Source organism: Bos javanicus, chromosome 9 (assembly GCF_032452875.1).
Source record: "Bos javanicus breed banteng chromosome 9, ARS-OSU_banteng_1.0, whole genome shotgun sequence".
NCBI classification, from domain to species: domain Eukaryota; kingdom Metazoa; phylum Chordata; class Mammalia; order Artiodactyla; family Bovidae; genus Bos; species Bos javanicus.
The window spans coordinates 33,496,105-33,520,315 of record NC_083876.1 but is presented as its reverse complement, the minus strand read 5'-3'; the positions used below and the strand labels follow the sequence as shown (position 1 = coordinate 33,520,315).

The 24,211-nt window shown below is 39.7% G+C and overlaps 1 protein-coding gene across 2 annotated transcripts in view; it reads right to left on the bottom strand.

The window, feature by feature from the left end:
• Nucleotides 1-24,211, bottom strand: part of ROS1 (ROS proto-oncogene 1, receptor tyrosine kinase) — a 119,667-nt gene that overhangs the window by 10,403 nt on the left and 85,053 nt on the right. The window contains exons 35-42 of one of the 2 annotated variants that reach the window (XM_061427476.1): nt 22,638-22,721; nt 18,822-18,954; nt 17,377-17,539; nt 16,008-16,072; nt 14,943-15,072; nt 8,449-8,546; nt 8,030-8,233; nt 6,468-6,602 (exon numbers count right to left, since the gene is read on the bottom strand). In XM_061427476.1, the coding sequence (XP_061283460.1) occupies nt 6,468-6,602; nt 8,030-8,233; nt 8,449-8,546; nt 14,943-15,072; nt 16,008-16,072; nt 17,377-17,539; nt 18,822-18,954; nt 22,638-22,721 (1,012 nt within the window). Of the gene's footprint in view, nt 1-6,467; nt 6,603-8,029; nt 8,234-8,448; nt 8,547-14,942; nt 15,073-16,007; nt 16,073-17,376; nt 17,540-18,821; nt 18,955-22,637; nt 22,722-22,744; nt 23,375-24,211 lie in introns of those variants that run through there. The other variant, XM_061427477.1, reaches the window with a different exon arrangement.

The window sequence follows — 24,211 nt, the reverse complement described above, 5'->3', positions numbered from 1 at the left end:
GATGAGGAATTCCATAAGGAGCGACTGGTCTGGTCCTTCCTGCAGGCATCGACTGCTGTCTGCAATCCATGATCTCTTTACCTGCTCTTTTGGTCCTTCTCACGGAACTGGTCCTCCCGTTTCTCTCTCTAGCTGCAGGCCTCTCTGAGACTGCATCACATCCTACATCTGCTGACAAGGCTCAGGGAACCCTTTCCTGTTTCTGCTGCATGCCTACAGGATGCTCCCTAGCCAAAGTTCTAGCTTTCAACAAAATGTTCACTTTACACAGGGAAACAAAGGAGGCTTGGGAGCAAAAGCTACATGTTCTCTTTCTGGTCATGGAGTCCATCCTATTCAGGATGCTGAGTGTCCCTGTCAACGCAGGGGGTCCGTCAGGGATCTCCTTGCCATCCTGCCAGACTGGGAGGAGTAGGCAGTTGCTCCCCGTGTTTGGTGTCACCTCATCTAACTGAAGCCTACAGAGGTTTCAGGACCTAAATATCCAACATCTTCACCCTCTTATTTTGTCAAGGTTTCTTCTTCCTACCCTTGTCCAGGGCTTAGAAGGAGTGGAGTTTCTCTTCTTCTTGTTTGTTAGATTATATAGAATTATAGGTTTAGTAGCTCAAAGTTGCCATTTAGCAAACTAACAAGGAGCTAAAGGATTCTACATAAGCCTCTCTCTGCTCTAAGCATCGTTTCCAAGTCTGCTGACTCACTAAAAAGGTCAAGTGCCTGCTCTCCTCTTTCACTCTCTGGAGCTAGAAGGGTGACTGGGGGCAGAGAGAGAAAGGCTAATAAAGAAACATAAACTGGGAAGTATTTAAAAATTTTAGTACTACCATATCAACAGATAAATATATAATTAAAACTTATAAGTTCTAAAAATGGTACTGCTGCTGCTGTTGCTGCTAAGTCGCTTCAGTCATGTCCGACTTCTGTGCGAGAAAACAAATGTGAACGCTAATTAGAGATGGAACATTTTCGGTAAGTTGCTTATAGAAGAACTTCTGCGGAGGTGGCGTTTAAGCCAATGAACTCTGTAGAAAAATAAGATGCTAGCCATGGGAACTGGGTGGGGATGAAAGTCAGGGAACACACTAGAAGAGGCAAAAGCATGTGTAAATTCCTAACTTTGGAAAGAACTTGGCACATTTTAGAATGTGAAGGACAGCCAGTATAACTGTAGAGCAGTCACTGAGGGGGAGAGTATAAGAGATGAGGCCAGAGAGGAAGGCGAGATCACAAAAGTCAAAGATCAGCCTAGGCGCTAGATTTTATGCAACACTATGGAAGCTGTCAAAGATTTTTAAGGGAACATGATCTTTACATTTTTAAAGGATGACTCTAGCTGATATATATAGAGAATTGATTATAGAGGGGCAAGTTGGAAGCAAGGAAGTTATTCGAGAAGACTAGGTGGAAAACCCCATGGATGGAGGAGCCTGGTAGGCTGCAGTCCATGGGGTCACGAAGAGTCGGACATGACTGAGTGACTTTACTTTCACTTTTCACTTTCATGCATTGGAGAAGGAAATGGCAACCCACTCCAGTATTCTTGCCTGGAGAATCCCAGGGATGAGGGAGCCTGGTGGGCTGCCGTCTATGGGGTCACACGGAGTCAGACACGGCTGAAGTGACTTAGCAGCAGCAGCAGCAGGCGAGAGATGATGGTAGTTTGGACTAAAGCAATGACAATGGAGTGAAAATACATTCAATCTCTAGGTGACAATGACCCAGAAACCATCATAGGTATTGATTGAATAGTAATATCTGTATGTGGCACAAAAATTCCACTTCTATCTCTTTTATTTCTTGACAAGCACCTCATGTCAGTGTTAATATCAGAGTATTATAGAGAAACCTAATATTGATCTTTTTCAGTATTGATCTGATGACTTTTCATTTATATTACAATTTACATTCTGGATATAGAGTACTGAGCATGGCTGTATTTTTATACATTAGAATCATCACTAAGAACCTAATCCTTTACATATTGCTTTATAATCTTTGGCATTTAGCAACAGGAATGAAACAAATAACTCGAAGGACAATTCGACTCTGAAATATCATGTAACTGATACCCCGATCATGGAATTTAAACCAATTTTAAAATAGAATCTTAATGATAAACCTAAGGGTGGACTTCTAAGGTGGTGCTACCAGTAAAGAATCCACCTGCCAATGTAGGAGGCGCAAGAGATGCAGGTTCGATTCCTGGGTCAGGAAGGTTCTATGGAGTAGGAAATGACAACCGCCTCCAGTATTCTTGCCTGGAAAATTCCATGGACTGGTGGGCTACAGTCTGTGGGGCCACAGAGTGTTGGACACAACTGAGCGACCAGCACACAGGTGAAAGGAGAAAGTAAAGTGTAACTTGCCACAAGAAACCTAACCTCTTCTAAAAACAAAGTTGTAATTCTGAGATATTATCAAAGGATACATGGAATCTCTCAAGACTTGTCATATTTCAATTATGAAGTTTTTACTTTTTTATAATACACTTCATTCTACAAAGTATTCAAGACACTTAACGAAGATGATATAGTGAGAAGGAAGGAGGAAAAGGAAGGAGGGAAAGAGGAGAGAAAGCACCCAGACAATTGCCCCTTCTCCACTCTGCACCTCACCCACTCCCACTTTCCTGCAAAAGTTTAATTTATGTAAGTTATCTAAGCAGATATTCCTAATTTTTCATCTATGGAGGCTTTAATTTACATTATTCTTCTTAACTCTCTAATGGCAAAAACAAGTGACCTGATAAATATATAACACCTTTCTCTCCCACTGTCCAGGGTCAAATGAGTACTGACTGCCCTAGATTAAGAAAAGAGGCACGCTCTATAAAGCAATAGTCATTTAAAAGTAAAGAGCACAACTTGTTCAGGCTTCCCAGGCGGTGCAGTGGTAAAGAACCTGCCTGCCAATGGAGGAGACACGAGAGACGTGGGTTTGATCCCTGGGTCGGGAAGATCCCCTGGAGAAGGAAATGGCAACCCACTCCAGTATTCTTGCCTGGGAAATCCTATAGACCAAGGAGCAGGGCAGGGTACAGTCCATGGGGTCGCAAAGAGTCAGACACAACTGAGCACACATACAACTTGTGCTCTTAAACAATATTAAAATGGCAATGGAATAAATGACTAGGCTTTTAAATATTATCAAACCCCCAAAATGCATTTCTTGCATCTTGTAAATTAACAACTATTTCTTTGGTATAGGGGTCTTTGCTTACAAAAAGGGGTCTTTCCTTACTTGTCGCAATTCAGTATCATGCATTAAATACTTTTACCAAGTTATAGTTACAAATATTGAATCATATTAGTCTAAATAAAGTGACAGGTCCTTCAATTTTGTTAAAATTTACCTGGGATGGTTCTACCTCTGAACAGATACTCTGATACTTGAAATATCTCATTTAGCTAAGTGTTTCAGTTCAAATTCTTCCATTCACCATACCAACCCTTTTACTCCTCTTTGCTTCAATTTCTTCCAAAATAGCACAAAACTCATTAACCATGTTCATTATTAGTTTTTATGAGTTAAGTTCTTGGATTCATAAAGCAATTGAAATTTAACAGATGAAAACTCCATGGCATCTTTCAGAATTAAGGGCAGGTTAATTAATAGGCATTTAAGCAAATCATATAAAATTCAGATTTGAAAAAATCCCTTACTCACTATATGCACTCCTGGAAAGATGCAATTAACATCCAGATATACATATTCTTGGGCTTCCCTGGTGGTTCAGATGGTAAAGAATCTGCCTGCAATGCAAGAGACCCAGATTCGATCCCTGGGTCAGGAAGATCCCCTGGAGAAGGAAAAGGCCACCCAGTCCAGTACTCTTGCCTGGAGAATTCCATGGACAGAGGAGCCTGGCAGGCTACAGTCCATGGGGTCCCAAAGAATCAGACATGACAGAGCAACTAACACTTACACATATTCTTACAGGGTAAAAATAAGATGGTGAGGCTCCATGTTCTCTATTTTGACCTCCTGCATTGGAGAAACTCTCCGGTAATTTCAGTTTCCCTGTGATACCTGTGGCCGAGAACCCCAAAGAGCTCTCACTTGATGTAGATTGCCCTTTGATCCCATTTATTCCTGAGAGTGTTAAGGTTGTTGTGCAAACTAAAAGCTGAAGAGAACACTGAGGACTGGGCTTTGCACCATACGTCCCAGACTATGGAAAGAAGGGCGGGAATGCTCTGAACTTTCACATTCCATTAATAGCTAAGCACAGCGTAGCCATCTATGGGCTCACCTGACCCAGAGTGCATCCAGGTGCTGAGTATTTAAGCAGTGAATAGAAGGTGCAGACCGGCTCAGCGCAGACTTTCAACCCTCTAAGCTGGGCCTGTGATCTCAGAGAAAGGCTTCAAATAAAAATCAGTTTCCTCTGTACTCTAAGGAGAGTAGTTAATCTTTATCATGACAACTTAAGGCCGTGGCCAGATGAATGGCATCACTGAGAGCTCCATTTCCTTAGCAGGGCTTGTCTCCCTAGTCGGCCATGGATCGTTAACCCTTCCTGGGGATCTGAAGCAGGCGGCCTTTGGAGGGTGTAGAGCATTGTTTGCTTTTTAATTACTGATGTTCAAATGAACTTCAAAAGCAGCAATGGAAATTTTGGCTTCAAGGAAACTATACTTTCATAAAATTAGAGCAATAATATATCCAAATGAATAATTACTCAAGATAAAATCATATAGAACATTATCTTTTTTCACTCGTAATGAGGAATATTTTTCTAGAACTTTTCTAGCACTCCTTCTTCCTCCTCCTTCTAGTTAAATTTCTGGATACCTTTGGAGAGGGCAAAGTTCAACATAACTGCATTTTTCTTCCTTACAATAGGACAATTAATTATCTACCTTCTTCCTCCCCAAACAGAATAAATGAACACATTAATCAAAATGTATAATTCAGTGATTCCTAGAGTGCCTATCAAAAAAAGAAATGCATAATTATGATGAGATACATTACTCCCTAGAGGGGAAGATATGCCAAATAGAATTCTAACAGCACAAGGAAAATTTTGTGCAACTAAAATTTGGGGGAAATCTTCTGAGTATTCAATAGATGTATAAGAGGTACAAAACAGTGATTAGTTTGCTAACCACTTGATACAAATGTATTTCATACTTAGGAATGCTAGGTTGTTTTTTTTTTCCCCTCAAGCCCTAGACTAACTTTTTAAAAATTTTATATAAATTTCTTACCCCTAACTTACAGAAGTTTTTCCATCTGCCCCAAAAGGATCATGAATCATATTTTTAGGCACTGCCACCAAACTCGTTCAGATATGTGTATAACTGATCCTTCTGTAAATATCCCCGAGGCTATAAAAGCTAAATCAGAAACAGACAGTGATTCCAATCTTCTTCAAGCTGGAAGATTTAAATAATACAAAAACATTCACCCACAGAACATCCAACCAAGGTGCCCAGTTCTTAATCATCTTTTGGCTCCAGTCTGAATAATCCTCTAAATAACACAGCATGGTCAAGGCCGTGCAGCCATGGTGTGTATCCGCATACTGCTAATTCCTTTTGCACTTGTCTGTACCGCACAGTTTAGCACTTTATTACATGTTGGCTTCTTATCCAACTGCTCCATGTGTGTGTCTGTCCTTTCAAAATACATTTGGAGATGCTGAAGAGCCGTGGCTCTGGTTGAAACACTTCTGTATTCCACACAATCTGTAGCATGGTGTAGTACATACAACAGAGGAGTTTATACTTGTTGATTCTATGTTCTTTCAGAAACATCATGGGTAAGACACCTTTTAGAAAAACTATCAAGACTTCCTATTTCTGCTAAAAGGTTGTTCACAAGAGGGTAGATTAGTACACAGCAAAATAACCTGGTGTATTTTCCCTTTATAATTAGATCAAAATCACCAACTGTTCCAAGGATCACAAATCTATTAGAATTCAGGAGCTGCCAGGACCAATTTGATAGAATCTCTAACACTTACTCTATGTTAAGTTCATAAATAGATAACAACCTATATAGGTTGTCATATATTTTTAGTAGTAGTATATCCCAATATCAGCTTTATTAACAAAAGCAATTCAGCTTTTAAACAATATACTCCTATTTAAGAGAACCTTTAAATATGCAGGTTAAGATGTTAGTCAAATCAGATGTTCCAAAATAAAATGAGTATGTATGTGATACACACACAAACACACAAAGCACTTTTGTTTACTTATTAGAATTCACTTAACCAAGAGTAAACATATTGTTGTTCTAGATTTTGCTTCTGAAGTAAAGTATTATGTGTGTATATATATATAAATAAAAAGATATCATCATATATTTAATGAGTTAAATGTCACAATTTACATTTTAAATAGGATATACAAATATATGAACTCCAGTTTTTATTTAAAAATACCATACCAATGAAGCATAAGAATGCATGTACATGTGTTTTTGCTTTTGAGATGCTTATGGGAACATAATTAACTTACAGATCATCAGGACAATTTCTTGGTGGCTCCAGTCTCCCTCCTGTTTGCACATAGTTTAAAACATCAAGGTTGGAATGAGCTGGGTAAGGTTGATGACCAAGAGTTAAAATTTCCCAAATCAGAATTCCAAAAGACCTAAGGATATTAAACAGTTTGCTTTAATTATACTTATTACAAACATCATGTTTACAGTAGTTTTTCCAACATAATTATTCCTGGGGCTATCAAGAGTCTACTTTGTGATTGGCATTATTGGCCCCATAAAAGGCAAATGGGGGACTTAAAAGCAAGTCAACCTCAAGAAAAAGTAGAACAAGCAACTGCCTACTACCAACACTTCAAAGGTGATAGGAAGGCTTAGTAGGGGCACACACACACACCCACACACACACACCCCCACACCCACACACACACACTCTGCTCCTCCTCCCTGGCTGAACCTGCACTGCAGACCTCCATTACCTATGGCTTTCATAGCTTCATTATGTAAACACACTAGGGGTGAGCAAGAAAGCGTTTCATCTCCTTGAGTTTGAGTGCTAGCAAAAGTGGAGAGGGAAGGCATGAATAAAAACTGGCAAACCAAGGGCCAACTTTATCTTATTCCTGATTTTGCAGAGGTCCAGTCTAGCTTAAAAGTTATTAGAGGGCTTCCCTGGTGAAAAGTCTGTCTGCCGATGCAAGGGTTTAATTTGCAATGCAAACCCATGCAATGCAAGGATTTGCATGGGTTTAATTCCTGGTCCAGAAAGATTCCACATGCCTCAGGGTAACTAAGCCCGTGTGCCACAACTACTGAGTCTGTGACACCCTTGAGTCCAGGAGCCACAACTCCTGAGCCCACAAGCCACAACTCCTGAAGCCCGAGCGCCCTAGAGCCTGTGTTCCGCAACAGGAGAAACCACGGCAAGGAGAAGCCCGCATACCACAGTTAGGTAGCAGCCCCCATTCCAGTAGCCCCCACTCACCATATCTAGAGAAAAACCCAAGCATTAACAAAGACCCAGCATAGCCAGATAAATAAATAAATAAAATCAGTTTTTAAGTTACTGGATACATCTTTACATTTTGAGCAGCTCTAATCAAAAGTTTGGCGTCAACAAGCAAAAATGAGGGGTTCTATTCAAATAATAAAGAGCTGTCCAAACCTCCCTCATGTCCTAATCTTTTTGAGATCTATGATTGAAATTCTGCTTATAAATTAATGACCAAACATCCCCAAATAGTAGGCATTTGGACACAAACTTGGACATTAATTCATAGGTGCCAATTCCTATTAGTTATAGCCTCTACATTTTTGAAGAGTAGTAAGATAGCTGAAGTAAATGGATCTCCTGAACACACACCAGTAAGCTAACGGATCAAAAAGAATTGGTATAAACCGCTGAGACCCAGGAATAGCCCCTTCTTACCCTCTAGCTTTCACTTTAGCTAAAGGAAAATCACTCAACCTCTATGGTCTTGTGTTTTCTCACATACGAAACAAGATGACCTTTTAAGGTCCCTTCTGGCTCTGATATTTGATGGTGCTGCCCACGTTTCCCTGTGCCCTGTAAGCTCACCATACATCAGACTGAGTAGTGAAGATTCCATCCATCAAACTTTCTGGAGCCATCCACCGAACAGGGAGCAGACCGTCTCCTCTCTTCCTATAGTAATCGTTTTTATAGATGTCCCTCGCGAGTCCAAAGTCCCCAATTTTCACTATCCGTGATGGACTGGTATAGTCTTTCATGGAGACAAGGCAATTCCGAGCTGCCAGATCCCTAGAGCAGAAGCTATATTTAATAATAATAATAACAATGAAGTTCCAGAGATCAGACAAGCAACACTAGTAGGTCTGCAGAGAAGAGAGATTTTAGTAGAAAGTATTGCTATCTTGAAGGAATGAAAATGTTAATTATCTTGTAAGTTTCACCCAAACTAAGGTGATTATTGTGTCAATATTCATAAGAACCCGGTATCCAGAAAGTCACTATACCTGTGAATGAAGTGCATCTGCTCCAAGTAGACGCAGCCTTTCGAAATCTCTACACATAGGTCCACAAGGTCAACCAAGGTGAGTAAAGGACCATGAAACTGCAGGAAACAAAAGAAAACTTATAGGCACTTTTCCAGTTTGCACTATATATAAATATGGCTGGGCTTCCCAGGTGGCACTAGTGGTAAAGAACCCTCCTGCCAATGCAGGAGACAGGTTTAAGAGACATAGGTTCGATCCCTGGGTCAGGAAGATCCCCTGGAAGAGGTCATGGCAACCCACCCCAGTATTCTTGCCTGGAGAATCCCATGAACAGAGGAGCCTGGGGGGTCCATAGGATCGCAAAGAGTCGGACACTACTGAAGCGACTTAGCATTCACACATTCATATGACTGCATATATATGATGTTTTAAAGGAATTTTTAGCTACAGTTAAGGAATTCAAACAGAGGAAAAGAGCTATATTTATAGGCTTTCCACCAAAATATACATAAATAAGACTATGTTTAATAAGCTAAGGCAATGTAGACTCTTCATCGGAAAGCTCTTAGGGTGTTAGTCAAATGGACTATGCTAAAACCCATTTCTGCTACTTACAAGTTGTGTGAACTTGCTTACAGGGCTTAATGCACTAAACAACTTTCTCATGTATAAAATGGGAACAATAAGACTGATTGTGCTGGATCTGAGATGAGATATGTAATCTGGTGAGACATACTAGGAACTTAATAAACAGTAGCTGCTCTCATAAGTAGTAATTACGATAGTTTAATTATTGGCCCAATGTCACGCAATAATGTCCATCATGAGAATGGGCTTGTTCTCCAGATAAGCCGCATAGAAACTGTGAGCAATCCTCTGTTTCAAGGTCACAGATTACTCCTCTCATCTAGGAGAACCAGCACAAACACATAGTTGAGCCTGTACTAGCTGCAATGATTTCTACATGGAAAAAGCCAGTTGGAGTTTTTATTAGGACCATATGGAAAAAATTCAAAGTCCCTTCCTGGAGGCTATATTCATATGTCTGTTCCTTACTATTTCCCTGAAATTACCCTATTTCAAGCCTTTATCATCCCTATCTGACGCTTCCCAAACTTCCCATGTCTCCAGCCCCCTGTGCTTTAATTAGCTCACTTTGTTGTGACCCACTGCCTGCAGAATCTACTAGAGACCCCTGAGCACAGCCTCCGTGGAAGCCCCAGGCTGCACCAGCCTTTCCTCATATCTATTTATTTTCCATAGATTCTCCTCCCACAATCTGTGCTTCGGTCACACTGGGCCATTTGCAGCTCCTTATACCTGCTCTGCATTTCTCAACCTCTGTACATTATTCCTGCTCTCATTTCTGGAAGGCCTTCCCTATGCTTGATTTCCATCAACATCCTTCACTGAGCATCTCAAAGGATTCACAACCTTGAAATCCCTTGATTCCTCATAGACGGGTGCTCTTAAATATTGTTCCCTCTGCCGCCTCTGACAAGCTCATGTCTTGTCCCCAGAGTAGGAAGAATCCTGATGATCTGGGACTCAGTATTGCCATGATCCCACTCAACCACACCTACATCTCACCTACATCTTATAACTCGACCCGATTTTACTCCCAAGAATCTGTCTGTGCAGCCCCTTCATGGTCCACCACATGCCTGTCTCACAGCCTTGTGTCTGAGTCCTGCTGGGTGTCCTCTCAGGTTCACTGGCTCCTCGACGAACAGAACTGCTTTACTCCTGGCAAAACCTACTCTACTCTTGAAGACATTCTTCCCAGAGAATCCTCCTCCTGAATGACAGTCTGATGGCTGGTGCCTTGTTCTCTGCTGACAGATTTTCAGATGCTCCTTGCCTGCCTGGATCTCTAACTATAACTTACACCTATTAGTCCCTCTGACAACCTACTGGGACACCTTATCACCCCATGTCAGGCCTTTTTAACTCCAGATGCTACCCTGGGCATCTGTCTTCTCCTGCCAACTCTCCAGATGTATCGAATCTCTATCTCAGTCTATCGCTAGTCAAAGCCTTTTATAACTCATATGGGTGTAGCTTCAGAAACTGTTCTCTCGCACCTTGATAGTGCCCCAAACAGAAGACCTCCATCATGCACCCTTCTTGCATCTTCCCAGTAGGTAACGTCTCTCTCTCTTGTCTGAGCTTCAGCAGCATATTCTCTACTCCATTCTAATAAACCTTCTACCTTATATTCTACCTTAAATGAGTTATTCACATGTGACTTACCCACCTACCATACTGGCGAGGTCCTTGAAAGCAACTGCCACATTCCCCACTGCTGTATTAAATGAAATAAATATGCAGCAGAAATTTCATGAATTGAATTGTATCTGGCTATGGACTTGTATTATAGATACAAATAATAGATTTGTATCTATAGAGCTTTTTTTGATAGAGCTTTTTTTTTTTTCTTTTTTCACTCTTTTTTTTTTCACTTTTTCTATCTTAGTACATTTTAGAATGTTAGTTCTATCTTAGAATGTCAACGTTAAAAGGAGCTGAGAAAGTTTTGGATTCAATATTCCATTTTACAGATGCAGAAACTGAGTGTCCTGAAAATGAAGGACTAGCCTAAGGTTTATAAACCCAGTTGCAGTCAATTCTTAGGCATTCAACTCAACAAAACAGTCTCAGAGCAGAGATGGGGAGAAGGATGCTTGTGCAAATCTAGAAAGGTGCTCTGAGTACCCTCTGTGAAGAGATGGCTGGCCCCACGTGAACTTAGGCTGGTGAGAGCTTAGAGCCTATAGTGCTCTGCTGCGGACCCCAGACCTTAATTCTAGCACTGAGCACCTAAGGGCACCCTGTCCTATAGGGTCCTGCAAGGGAGACAGGCATGGAAGCTGCCTGGGTAGCCAGCAGGAAAGACAACAGAAGGACTAACGTGCACTTGAAAACCAATCATCGGAGCCACTAGGACACTAGCTGAATAGGATTCATTAGAGAAAAGCAGCGCTGTGAGTTCTTTCAGCCCATCTTCGTTGTCTCTTCTCTCTCCAACAAAAAACTAAACGAAGAAATCTACCAAGAAACTTTCTTATTAACGTCTCTTCCCAAACCTTACTAAAGTGACCTTGTAGAGGGAATATTATAATCTCATGAGGATGAACAGATGAGAATAGATAGAGCACGAGCCAACGTTTTGGAGGAAGGAAAGCAGATGGAGGCATGGTCATTTAGCAGAGTCCATAGAAATGAAAGCTAGCTGCCTGCAGAGAAGAAAGCAAGAATTAAGAGATTTTTTTTTTACTATGCTGCTGCTAAGTCGCTTCAGTCGTGTCCGACTCTGTGTGACCCCATAGACGGCAGCCCACCAGGCTCCCCCGTCCCTGGGATTCTCCAGGCAAGAACACTGGAGTGGGTTGCCATTTCCTTCTCCAATGCATGAAAGTGAAAAGTGAAAGTGAAGTCGCTCAGTTATGTCCAACTCTTCACGACCCCATGTACTGCAGCCTACCAGGCTCCTCCATCCATGGGACTCTCCAGGCAAGAGTACTGGAGTGGGGTGCCATTGCCTTCTCTGTTTTTTCACTATAGAACCCTATAAGTACTCTGGAATTGAAGGCAGCAAGTATCTCTGAATGCAGGGGTGAGGAGTAGGGTGAAGAGCAAGGTGAATACTTAAAAGCTTGTTTATGGGCTAACTAGAGCCCCTCACTGCATCAGGAGGCTTTCCTCTGCAAACCGCACCCCCACCACACACACACACATACACACAGAACCAAAACAATTCCAGGTTCAAAGATACCAGTCACGCTGAGGCTCTGTGCTGAAAATGGAGAAGGGAATTAAACAAGCATCCTCATTCCGAGCCTTGAGACCCCCCAGCTCTCTTCCCTGCTTTGACTCCCTGAACTGAGGCTCATGCATTTATTGCCCCAGCAGGAGACCAGCAGACTCCTCTCTGGGAGAAACTGGCATATGCCAGGGAAGACATCCAGATGCTGTCATTAGGGGACCCCAACAGAACACCAGGGTCCCACCTGACAACAAAAGGAAGCTGCTTGGACACATAGGCTCCAATCAGCTTCTTAGGGCTCACTATTAAATATGCAGACCAGCCACAAATTACCACACATTTGAGAAAAGCTTCTCACATTACAAACAGATCCCAAAACAAAGAGGCAAAAAGGAAGTCAAGACAATGTAGGAAGCAAATTAACACTTTAAAAAAAACACTATAATTAGTATCCTAGGAAAGATAAAAGAAGATTTTGCATGTATGGAAAAATCAGAATACTATTTTAAGAGGCAGTCAAAATATAAGAATGAGTCTGTGGAAAATTAAATTTTTAAATTCTATTTCAAAGCTGAGGAAATATACCAGAATTGAGAGCAAAGATGCAGAGTAGAAAATAGGAGAAAATAGTTAATAAAAAGATAAAACAAAGATGACTATTATCCAAATAATGGGATTTTTTAGAACAAAGAAATAAAGAAAACAAAGAGTTAGTTGCCAAAGAAATGATATGAAAAAATCCCAGAACTGAAAGGCATGATTTTCCAGGCTGAGCATCCAGATGAGTAAAAAGTACCACAGATAAGGAGAAGTTCCTAAAATTTTCCAAAGAGAAGGGCAAAAAAGCAGGTCACTGATCATTTGTCCAGGAATCAGAATGGCATAAAAGGTTTTAAAGACAATTGTAGAAGCTAGAAAACAAAGACAAAGAGGATTTAGTTTTGAGGAAAAGGGATTCTCAACCTAGAACACAGCAAATCATTAATCCAGTGTGAGGGAATGAAAAAGAACATTTCCTCAAAGTGGAAAAAAAAAGGAGATTTTTGCCTCTTGTGCTTTCTCTTTTCTAAAACAGAATAAAATCGTGGAATTGAGGAAATAAGGGCCCAACGTGGAAATTACCAGGGTAAACGTGAAGGAAAGCCCTAGATAACAGCACTGTAGAGACCAGAAGACGAAGTGCCCATATCAACTCCATGAGGGAAGTGTCCAGGGGAAAAATTGTGAGGAGCTGGATTATCTGATACATTTAACCATGTTGAGAAAGGATTACAGTTCTGCCAGAAAGTCTAGGTATATAGAAAGCTAAGCAAATGGGGGGAAAGAGGCATTTATTAAACTACTCAAGAGAAGAATCACAATCATAGTATTTGAGTATCTTAGCAAATAATAATTAAATAGGCATAGCAATGTAAACCTGCAAAGGTGATTTATCTGCAAATTGGGGTGACTGTCAAAGAATGGGGAAAATGAAGTTTTTCTATGTGTAGAGCTGATGGGGCTGGGCTGGTACATGACTACTTTTAGTCAAGAGTAGTAGTCATGCCTACTCTTAGGTTAAATCTTCGCCTCTCATGGTAGACAGTCAATAGATTTCCCCCAAGGCTGAAAACTCACTGTGTACCATATACGCAGAGCACTTAGGAACGCAGAGGTAAACACCAGAAGGAATGAGCAGACACCTATTTTTCACCATAAACCTTGTCATATAGTTCAGTTTTTTACGCATATAATGTGTACTTTGCTGGGTTTCTCTAGTGGCTCAGACGGTAAAGAATCTGCCTGCAATGCAGGAGACCTGGGTTCGATCCCTGAGTTGGGAAGATCCCCTGGAGATGGTAATGGCTACCCACTCCAGTATTTCTGCCTGGAGAATCCCATGGACAGAGGAGCCTGGCAGGCTACAGTCCATAGGGTGGCAAGAGTCGGACACAACTGAAGCAACTTAGCACACATGCATGCACATGTACTTTGATAGAAATAAAAAACAGAATTTTTAAAACTACAGATTTAAATTTTAGTTATTTGTTTTGTCTCAGGTGTTTCTCATCTGAGACCTAAAGCAAATTCCATAGGAGCTGAGACACCGCCCCCGCCCCCAAGCCTGATTCAACATGCAGGCCACAGGATTTCCAGCGACCACCTGTGCAGGGTGCTGCTCTCGGCCCGGGGGAGACGGGGACGATGCACTGGGGCTGCGTGTTGTAAGAGGAACCCCAGAGCAGACAGGACCTCTTAGCATGATGGTAGGAAAAGAGAAAGTAAGGAGCTGGATGGGGGGCATGAAGGAGGATGCATGACATCAAGAGATCTGTTTTTGAGATGCCTGTGAAAATCCATACGGAAAATGTCAGCTGGGGAGGAACGTATAACCTAGTACTTGGTAAAGAAATGAGGGCTGGAAATTTCAATTTGTGACATAAAGGCAGGTAAATTAACTACAGAAAAACTCCACACAGTCTCTGTTCTTGAGAGAACACAATTCTGGCAGCATGGTGGTGGTGGGGAACCTATTTTTCCATTAGATACTAAAAACAGGCTCAATCAGCCAGAAAAGGCCAGACATTAGCCCAGGGTTCTAGTTTGAGTAATCCAACATGAAGTAAATACAAGAATTTTTCTGATGAAAGTCGTCTAAATTTCTACCATCAGGCAAAACTGCAGTCTATTGAATTTAAAAGAAGATTAAGAGGAACTTAAAGGTCATCTGCATTACCAAACCAATAGTGTGGACCCCACTTCCTACCGGCGTCATCCGGGCTTTACGCAAATAGGTAAGAAGGTCTCCTCCTTCCATCAGTTCCAGGATAATGTACTGGGGTTCGTTCAGCAGACAAACTCCAAGCTGCTTCAGAATGTTGGGATGATTAAACTTGCTAAAAGGTGGAAACAGACAGGCAGGTTGACATGTCAGCAACAGAAGTCTTGTGAAGGCCTTTGTGAAACAGCAAATCTTTATCTCTGATTTCCTTTCAACCCCTGATTTTTTTTCTCCCTCTAATAAATGAAAGCCTCCTTTTCATGCCTGCCTTACAGAGGTAATATTGCAACCCCTAGTGGCCAAGGCATGTGCATAGAATAGGGATAGTTTCAGAAGAAGTGGCATTTATATCAAGTATTTTATGTTTGGGGGAAAAAAAAGTAACTTTAACTAATACCTTTCTTCAAAAGACATTTTAAAAAACACTACATTTTTGATCATGACAAATATGAAATAATTCTCTCCCTTTTAGAGAAACAATTCAGACACACAGTTTTGGCTACAATTGTTTTCTCAAGAGGTCAAAGCAAATAAGCCCCAGTCAAATGGTCAGAACCGACAACCTGCGACCCTGTCGACCACCACCTCAGGGTTATTAAAATGTACCTGAGTCATTTTCATTATTATTAACTAACTCTAACTTGAAGACAAGTTTACCAAGACCAAGGATATTTTCACTGATGTCACCGTGCTTAAGAGAACTCTCCCTTACTTGGTCTACTTGACTTATGATTACACATTTAGAAAAACATAAGCATATTTAAAGCTTATCAGCCTCAGAAATCCCTTGCAAAACATGCTTCTTATTGGAGGTAAAAGAAAAGACCTATTGTCTAAGGACTGCCTGTGCCCAGACTCAGAGAATCTATCATAAAAATCTATTCTACAGAATACTAGTCACTCCAGACATACTTCCTTTTAAATTTCAGCCATGCTTATTTTGAACATAATCTGTGATGTCAGCTGATTTTGAAAGTTAAAAATCCACGAATCATATGTAAAAGCTTCCTACCCATACCAAGGGAAAATTATTTCAGAACTGCCTAATACCTCATCAGATGTGCTTCCTTCAGGAATTCAATCTTCTCCTGGTCTGTGGAGCCCTTCTTCAAAGTCTGCATAACATAAAACAAGCCAGGAATCAGTATAGCAGACATTTCTGTGAGCTAAGCAGGTTAATGGAGACAACCTTTGTTTTGTAATAGCCACCTTTATCTTAAACTATGTTCTCCAATTTCCCAGCCTTTCTTGCAAGCAAGGGTGGTCATATGACTCAGTCCTGATCAATGAAATGTAAGGGGTAAATTGTTGAGGAGGTGTGTGGAAATTTTTTACTTTCCTGAACATATACATCTCACACTATCCTCCCCCTTTCCATATCCTGAATGAAGATGTGATGCTTGATTCTTTGGCAGCCATCTTGGAACCATGAGGCCCCACTCACGTACAAAGTCGAGAGAATTTCAGATACACTCGCTCTGGCTTGACACAGCACTATACCAAAGCCAGAAGTCATCTTGTTATGTAAGAAAAAGAAACACTTGTTTAAACCACTTGAGATTAAAGTATGTTAAAATGCTATCAACTGGAAATGGAGAGAGTTTTGCAACTTCTCTGACAATTTCTCAAAGCAATAAATTCTTAACAAACAATAATCAGGATAATACTCAATTACATAAAAGATACGTCATCTGTTGATCAAAAGAAAGTTTAACAAAAATACAAGAGTATATCCAGTGCTTCCTTTTAACTGCATCAAATACACTATGATGAATAATTTTGTAGTACAGGGGTCAGCAAACTACAACCTGTGGACCAATTCTAGACTATCATCTATTTTTGTATAGTTATAATCTGAAAATAGGTGTTTCATTTTTATTTTTCTAGTTTTATTGAGGTATAATTAACTTGTTACATTTTGAAATGGTTGGAAAAAGTTATAAAAAAATAAGAGGACTGCATAACACATGAAAATCATGTGAAATGAAAATTTCCATTTTTATAAATAAAGTTTTACTGGAACACAACCACAGCCATTCATTCACATATTGACTGTGGCTGATTTCACACTGCAGTGCCAGAGCTGCATAGCCAGAACTGACACCATCTGGCTAGCAAGTCCAAAATATTTACCATCTGCTCTAGCACCAAGCACTGCAGTTCTCTTAGAGTATATTTGAAGAGGAAAACTCTCTGCTGGTCTTAGCGAATTAGTAACCTCAGAGGTAACTGTTCATAACAGAACTTATGCAGGAAATGGAAAAAGTACTGTGATTTCCGTAGCTATGGATAGACTTCTACCTTCTCCTAGTCATCTTTTCAGTCAAGATCACTCCTTTTTTCTCATTGTTATATTTAAAATAAGTCCCTGTCAATAATGCAGACATAACAAGCCGAGGAGTTAAAAGAGCCACCTTACCTTCACAGCTACTTTGGTTTCTCCACTTCCAACGCCTAAGATGTCTACCGCTGTCCCTTCATACACTTCTCCAAAGGCCCCGCTTCCCAGCAAGAGACGCAGAGTCAGTTTTCCCCGAGGGAAGGCAGGAAGACTTTCAATCTCCTCTTGGGTCGGAAGAGTACTGGAAAATAACGTTATTTTTGGTCTCCCAAAATGCATACGGTTTATAAGTGGATGTGGGTGTTAGTGTTTGAGAATAAAAAAGGAGGAGAAAGGGAAGAGAAATCTCATGGCTTGGCAACACTGTAGTGCCTTCAGTGTGACATGGTGTTGTGTCTACATTCCTATTCCAGTCCTATTCCACCTTCTAGAATATTCCTTCTGTCTTCTGAAACCCAGACAGAGTAGATTACTTTACTTCTAGGCAGCTTCCTTTTGATAACATGCCTGTGAGTTCATTGCCTCAAAATTTTTCACTGTAGTTTGTTTTGTTAAAATTATCAGCTCGTATTTTCTTCAGGTCACCTATTTGTATAAAAAGCTATTGCAAATGAGTAATAAATACAGCTGGGCTCATGAGCTCAAAGCTTTTACTTTACTTCATACACCTAATCTCTCATGTAATACAAAATTTACTATGATCGCAACATCATTTCTTGTCCATCAGATTAACTTTTAGAAAGTCAAGTTTCTCACTTGGAATATTATGAGCAGGAGAAAATTCATCAGCATTAAAAATGCTTTGAGCTTTTAAAAGAGAATCTTGAAAATCAGATACACTGCATATTTTCTCAAGGAAAAGCCATCTCTGAAAAGCATATTTAAGTCACCTCTGTGTCTACTCCAAGTCCTGTGTTCTTATGTCTTTAAATAAATTTCTAGAAACAAGGCCTATGACTAAATACAATCCTTTTTGCATGGAGCATAATATAGTGTCTGTCTTTTAAATGAGACATTTAAATATTGTCTTAAATTATGATGACAATGGAAGTTAAAACCTCATATATTTTAGAGAAGTTTTGTAGACAATCACCATACAATTTCTGAAAACAGAAAAAAATTGACTTAATAGCACACACAAGAGAATCCGTCTCTTCTTATTGAATCAACCATATTACCATCTACTCCCTTCCACGTAGTATTTATCTCTTTGTTTTACTTATTTTTAAATTATGTGCTAAAACACTAGGAAACATTTGATTTTTGTTCATGCTTCTTAGGATAGGATAACAACATAATTTGCCATCCATCCCAGGTTACATTTGAGAATGAAAGGGGATGTTATTTTTGAATATGCCAGAAAAATGAGCATAAACCAGGACAGTCCTGGGCAACGTGGCACTCATGAACACTCTTTTTAGAGTAGCCCACAATAGGATCACAGAGTCCAACACGACTGAAGCGCCCTAGCATGCACGCACTCTTCATCTAGGTGTCCCGTAATGCCAGCACAGGTTACATACTGTATCGCATAGCAGGCGTTTGCCAGCCCCACTCCAGTGGCCAGGCTTCGAAGTTCAGCCAATTCTTTGTCTTCGTTTATGAGAACCGTCAGCCCTTCCTTGGGAGTGCTTTGATTCTTTAATCTATGCCAGACTATCAAGAAAAAAAAGCATAATTTACCAAATGAAATATTGCTTTCTTTTTCTTTAGAAAAGGCTGCTAACAATACATTTTTAAAGTTTATACTGAACAACATTATTGATAGAACAACCAAATTTGATTGAAAAAAATAGGCCCATAATAGAAAAACTAACTAAATCCAGGTAAAAAGTCATATGAAAATGTATAATTTATACCACATCACATTTTATCTCACTTCTCAGTGTAAATCTTAATATATTTCCGATTGCTGTTATAAACACGTGGAAGTATCTTACTATCAGAACTTATTTCACAAAATCACTCATAGTCTAGAATCAAAATAAACCAAAGCAAATCTGCATTATAATTGTTAGTGAACAAATTCATTTTTGAATCCAGATACATCCAGGTTATTCTCCTCAGCAGACCTAAAGGATGCTTTCTATATAACGGCATGCTTTATTTTAAAATGCAGAGTACAGAGTGTATATTCATTGTTTTTCATAATACACATACTCACGTATATAGAAAGATTATTAGAATGAAATCTACCAAGTATTAGCAATGGTCCTCCCTAGGTGTGGAATCATGGGTGATTTGTATTGTTTTCTTCATACAACAGGCAAATATTATTTTTATAACCATAAAACATGTTATATTTTTCAAAGATTAAAATACATATGTCATTAAGATTGCCCATCTATACTAGAATATTGACACAAAAGTTGAAAACAGTAAGGATGCTTTGCAAGATGATGCTTAAAATTTGAACTTTATTCCACAGTAGCTTCTGTACCCAACAGGTGAGAGTTTTACGCAAGTGAAATTTCATCTGAGGGACCACACAGGAAAAGATCTTAAGTACTTATGCTAATATAATTTTTCTAAACCTGAAATGCTCTTACCACCCATCTTTCATTTTTAAAGACCCAGCTCAAGACTCCATATCCTCAGGGATGCTGTCCAAGACCTCTGCAACCTCTGTTGATATCTCATCTCTGAACTTATAAGACCAACTGTGGCTCTCAGTCAGAATGGCTGTGTCACTGTCTTCTACATTCCATTTACTACTTCCTTTTATTGCTGTTTAACACATCTGTCTTATTTTACTTTCTGCACAGGATATATCTTGAAAGTGAAAGTGAAAGTCACTCAGTCATGTACAACTCTTTGTGACCCCTATACAGTCCACGGAATTCTCCAGGCCAGAATACTGGAGTGGGTAGCCTTTCCCTTCTCCAGGGGATCTTCCCAACCCAGGGATCGAACCCAGGTCTCCCTGGGTTCTTTACCACCCAGGTGGATTCTTTACCAGCTGAGCCACAAGGGAAACCAATATGTCTTACCTCCCCCATTAAACGACAAGCTCCTGAGGTCAGCAATTATACTTTTTATTTTTAATTGGAGGATATTTGCTTTATAATGTTGTGTTGGTTTCTGCCATTCAACAACATGAATCAGCCATAAATATACATATATCCCTTCCTTCTTGAACTTTCCTCCCACTCCCCATCACACTCCTCTAGGTTATCACAGAGCACCATTACAGCTTATTTTCCTTTGCTCCCAGTGTAAGGCTCATGTTGCACAGTAGATATAACCACTCACCAAAGAGTAGGCTGTTGATGCTTATTTTAAAATCTTTGTTTCAATTTTGTATTTATAAGTATTTATGAGAACCCTCAGCACAATTAAAATTTTTAAACAATTGGTATTTTCATTATTTGAATAACTCAATCTTTCCTCATGCACTCACACAATTCTACCAGTAAAACCACATGCACTATTACTAAAAGCAAAAGAACCAGATTAGCTTAGCTCTACTCAAAAATGCATGAGTTCCATGTAGAATAAAGACCTTTAAGTCCTGAGAAAGTCAGATATCCATGAAGTGTCTTGAAAGCACAATAGGTTGTCTGAAATTATCTCACGTTCATCCACTAGAGTCATGAGTTTAGACAATGATGTACAAGTAGGCAGGCAAAGGTCAGATGAAGGATCCTTCACATAATACTCCTTCCCAGTAGGAAAGCAGACAAATAGTCAAGCCTATATGCCAACTGCCAAATATACTACAGTCATATGCATAATTCTGGAGGGGCTGGCTTAGTGGCACAAACATCAGCTGTGCAGTACTTAGACTCCCTGGAACCACAGGTTAAAATCCTGGCAGGGTCAGATGAAATTTTTAGCTTTCCAAGTTAGCTGAAGGAATCATATATTCCATATATTGTCTGCTGTGGAATGTTTGAAAAGAAATCTCAATTCAAGTTTCAACATGCTAATAGCTATGACTCTAATCAGTTTGGGGAAATAATACAGATTTAGGACATGGAGTGAAATATTAACTTTCTTTATCCTGAGAGTTCAACTTTATGTGTGTAACTTTTCCTTAAACTTTTCCCTATTTATTAAAAAAAAAAAAAAGAAGAAGTCCCAATTTCCTGACTATATGCTTGAGTGTTGGTTTCTGGTAAATATCATGTCTTTTTTGTAATGCTTCAGCATGTCAGAGGCTCATATGTTAATGACAGAGTGACTGTGTATCTTATAATCCAAATCAGGACATTTTAGGAGACTGAAAGAAAGTAGTAGTAATGACTATAATGGAATGATAGGGATAAAGCAGGATGTATAATCAACTATGATAACCTGAGAGTGAAAGTCTCTCGGTCATGTCCGACTCTTTGTGACCCCATGGACTATATAGTCCATGGAATTCTCCAGGCCAGAACACTGGATAGCATTTTCCTTCTACAGGGGATCTTCCCAACCCAGGGATCAAACCCAGGTCTCCTGAATTGCAGGCGGATTCTTTACCAGCTGAGCCACAGGGGAAGCCCAAGAATACTAGAGTGAGTAGCCTATCCCTTCTTCAGCAGATCTTCCCAACCCAGGAATCGAACCAGGGTCTCCTGCATTGCAGGCAGATTCTTTACCAACTGAGTTACCAGGGAAGCCTGATGTATGATAACCTGATAGGTCTAATGTTTAATTACCTTTTGGGGGCTTGTCCCTGTATTTTCTCATTATTAAATGTTTAAATAAAGACTTTTAAGACTAACGTATTAGTATAAAATTAGTGATGAGAAATAGCTAGCTTTCTATCAATCTAGCCAAACTGCTCTACTTTCCTGGTTATTTACAAATAAGCAGAGATTTGAAACAAATAGACCAGACATCCAAAAGTGAGAGTGAATGCTACAAGCCAGAAATGGATCTTCTGCAAGAGGCCCTGTTCATTTTAAACTGGGCTGTCTGCTTGGAGACCCAGACTATCCTGAACAAGGGTATCACTGGTCTCCCTTTAATCCTCCACTTTTTTTATACCCAGAGTTATTTTTCTTTTACTTTTTTCAAACTATAAGTTACAAACACTTGTTATATAGCCAATCTGTAATACTGTTTTAAAAAAGGCTAGAAGTTGGTGCCTTAGCAAGTGGTTTTACCTAAAGAATACTGTGAAGTATAAATATGGATATATTTTTCATAAAATGGTTACCCCAGATTAGAAAAAAAAAATTCACAGGGTTTAGTGGTTATTGAAGCATAGCCAAAGGTAACATTGTGAATTTCATGAATCTATTTCATGTAGAAAGTTAATCAGATATAAATTAAACTCAGATAAATCAATTAATACGATCAAGTAAGCAGTTTATTACCTATTGATGTATTTTTAAATCTATTATACTTACCAAAGATTAATGGGATTGTAATAACCAGAAATATTCCAATTATAATAGTAAGTATAAAGCTTGTTTCTGGTATCCAAAAACCATCTAATAAAATAAATGAGAAAAAGAACATAATTCAAAGAGTAAAACTCGACTGTCTCAGTATTATGCCAGAATATGCCAAAGTTAGCCCCTACTGAATTTTTGCAAGCCAATAGTTAAACCATCAGTAGCTTGAAATCATCCATGGAGAGAGTATATTTACACTGTGAGTAAATATACACTGTGAGTTTTTTCCTCTTTTTTCATTTCCAGTGATCTGGTTTCCAATATATCATTGGGATATACCCACCCTATTTTCTACTTTAAAATGGTTGATAAAACATGAATAATCTTTTTAATGAATTTGGGACAAAGAAGTCTCAACTTTCATTTATCATATAGTTGGGAATATCATTTCCTCTATAACGTCTTCATATACATTTAATTCCATGAGTATTTAACCGAAGAATATAAACATGAAAACATGATGTGTGTGTGTGTGTGTGTGCTTGCTAAGTCACTTTTGTCTCATGGCTGACTCTGTGGGACCCTATGTACTGCAGACTGCCAGGCTCCTCTGTCCACGGGATTCTTGAGGCAAGAATACTGGAGTGGATTGATGTGCCCTCCTCCAAGGGATCTTCCGAGCCAGGGATCAAACCGACACCTCTCACATCTCCTGCGCTGGCAGGCGGCTTCTTTGCCACTAGCGCCACCTGGTGAAAACATGGCACCTGCTCTTAGTTTCACTGAGAAAAGAAGACTTGGGGACCAGGGCTAGGCAATCTATGGCATGCAGGCCACATGTGGCCATAGTAACCTGATTTTGCACTACTCATGAACCAAGAATAATTTTTACATTTTAAAAATATGATCAGGAAAAAAAGAAGATGCTACAGAGACCGAATGTAGCCTGAAAAGCTTAAAATATTTACTATTTGGTTCTTTCGGAAAAGGTTTGTGGAGCTCTTCTCCAGGTAACTAACGATAATACAAATAAGAATGACTTCAGTTTTGCATAGAGTAATGTGCTGTGTGTTAAGGAGCAGCAGATAAGCATCACAATGGGTACTGATGGATGAGAAGAATTTCAATTGACAAAGTGAGGGAAAGAAAATCCCAGTTAAGGGCAAGTGGTAGGTGGTGCAAGCCTGCATTTGAGGCTGAGGGAACATGGTGTCATGGAAGTTTGTTTGTTTGTTTGTTTGTTTGTTTACCAGTTTGGTATGGCTATAGCCGTAAGGATAAATATTGGGAAAGAGGAACCACAATCGAAGGGCAAATCATGGAAGGCCTTAAATGCCACAGAAAAGTTTGTACTAGCTTCTGAAGGCAGTGAATGGAGAGCCATTTCAAGATTTTCAGAGAGCGGTGTAGTGATCCAGCTTGTGCTTCAGCTGGATTAGCTGTCAGGAGTGGGGTTAAGCCAAGAGCACGGGCAAGAAGTGGTAGCTTAAGTTAGGAAAGCCAAAGTAGAAACAGAAAGAAGGGAACTTAGTAGATAGAAATCAAGATAATAAAGTCAACAGAACTTGGTGACTGAATAGAGGGGA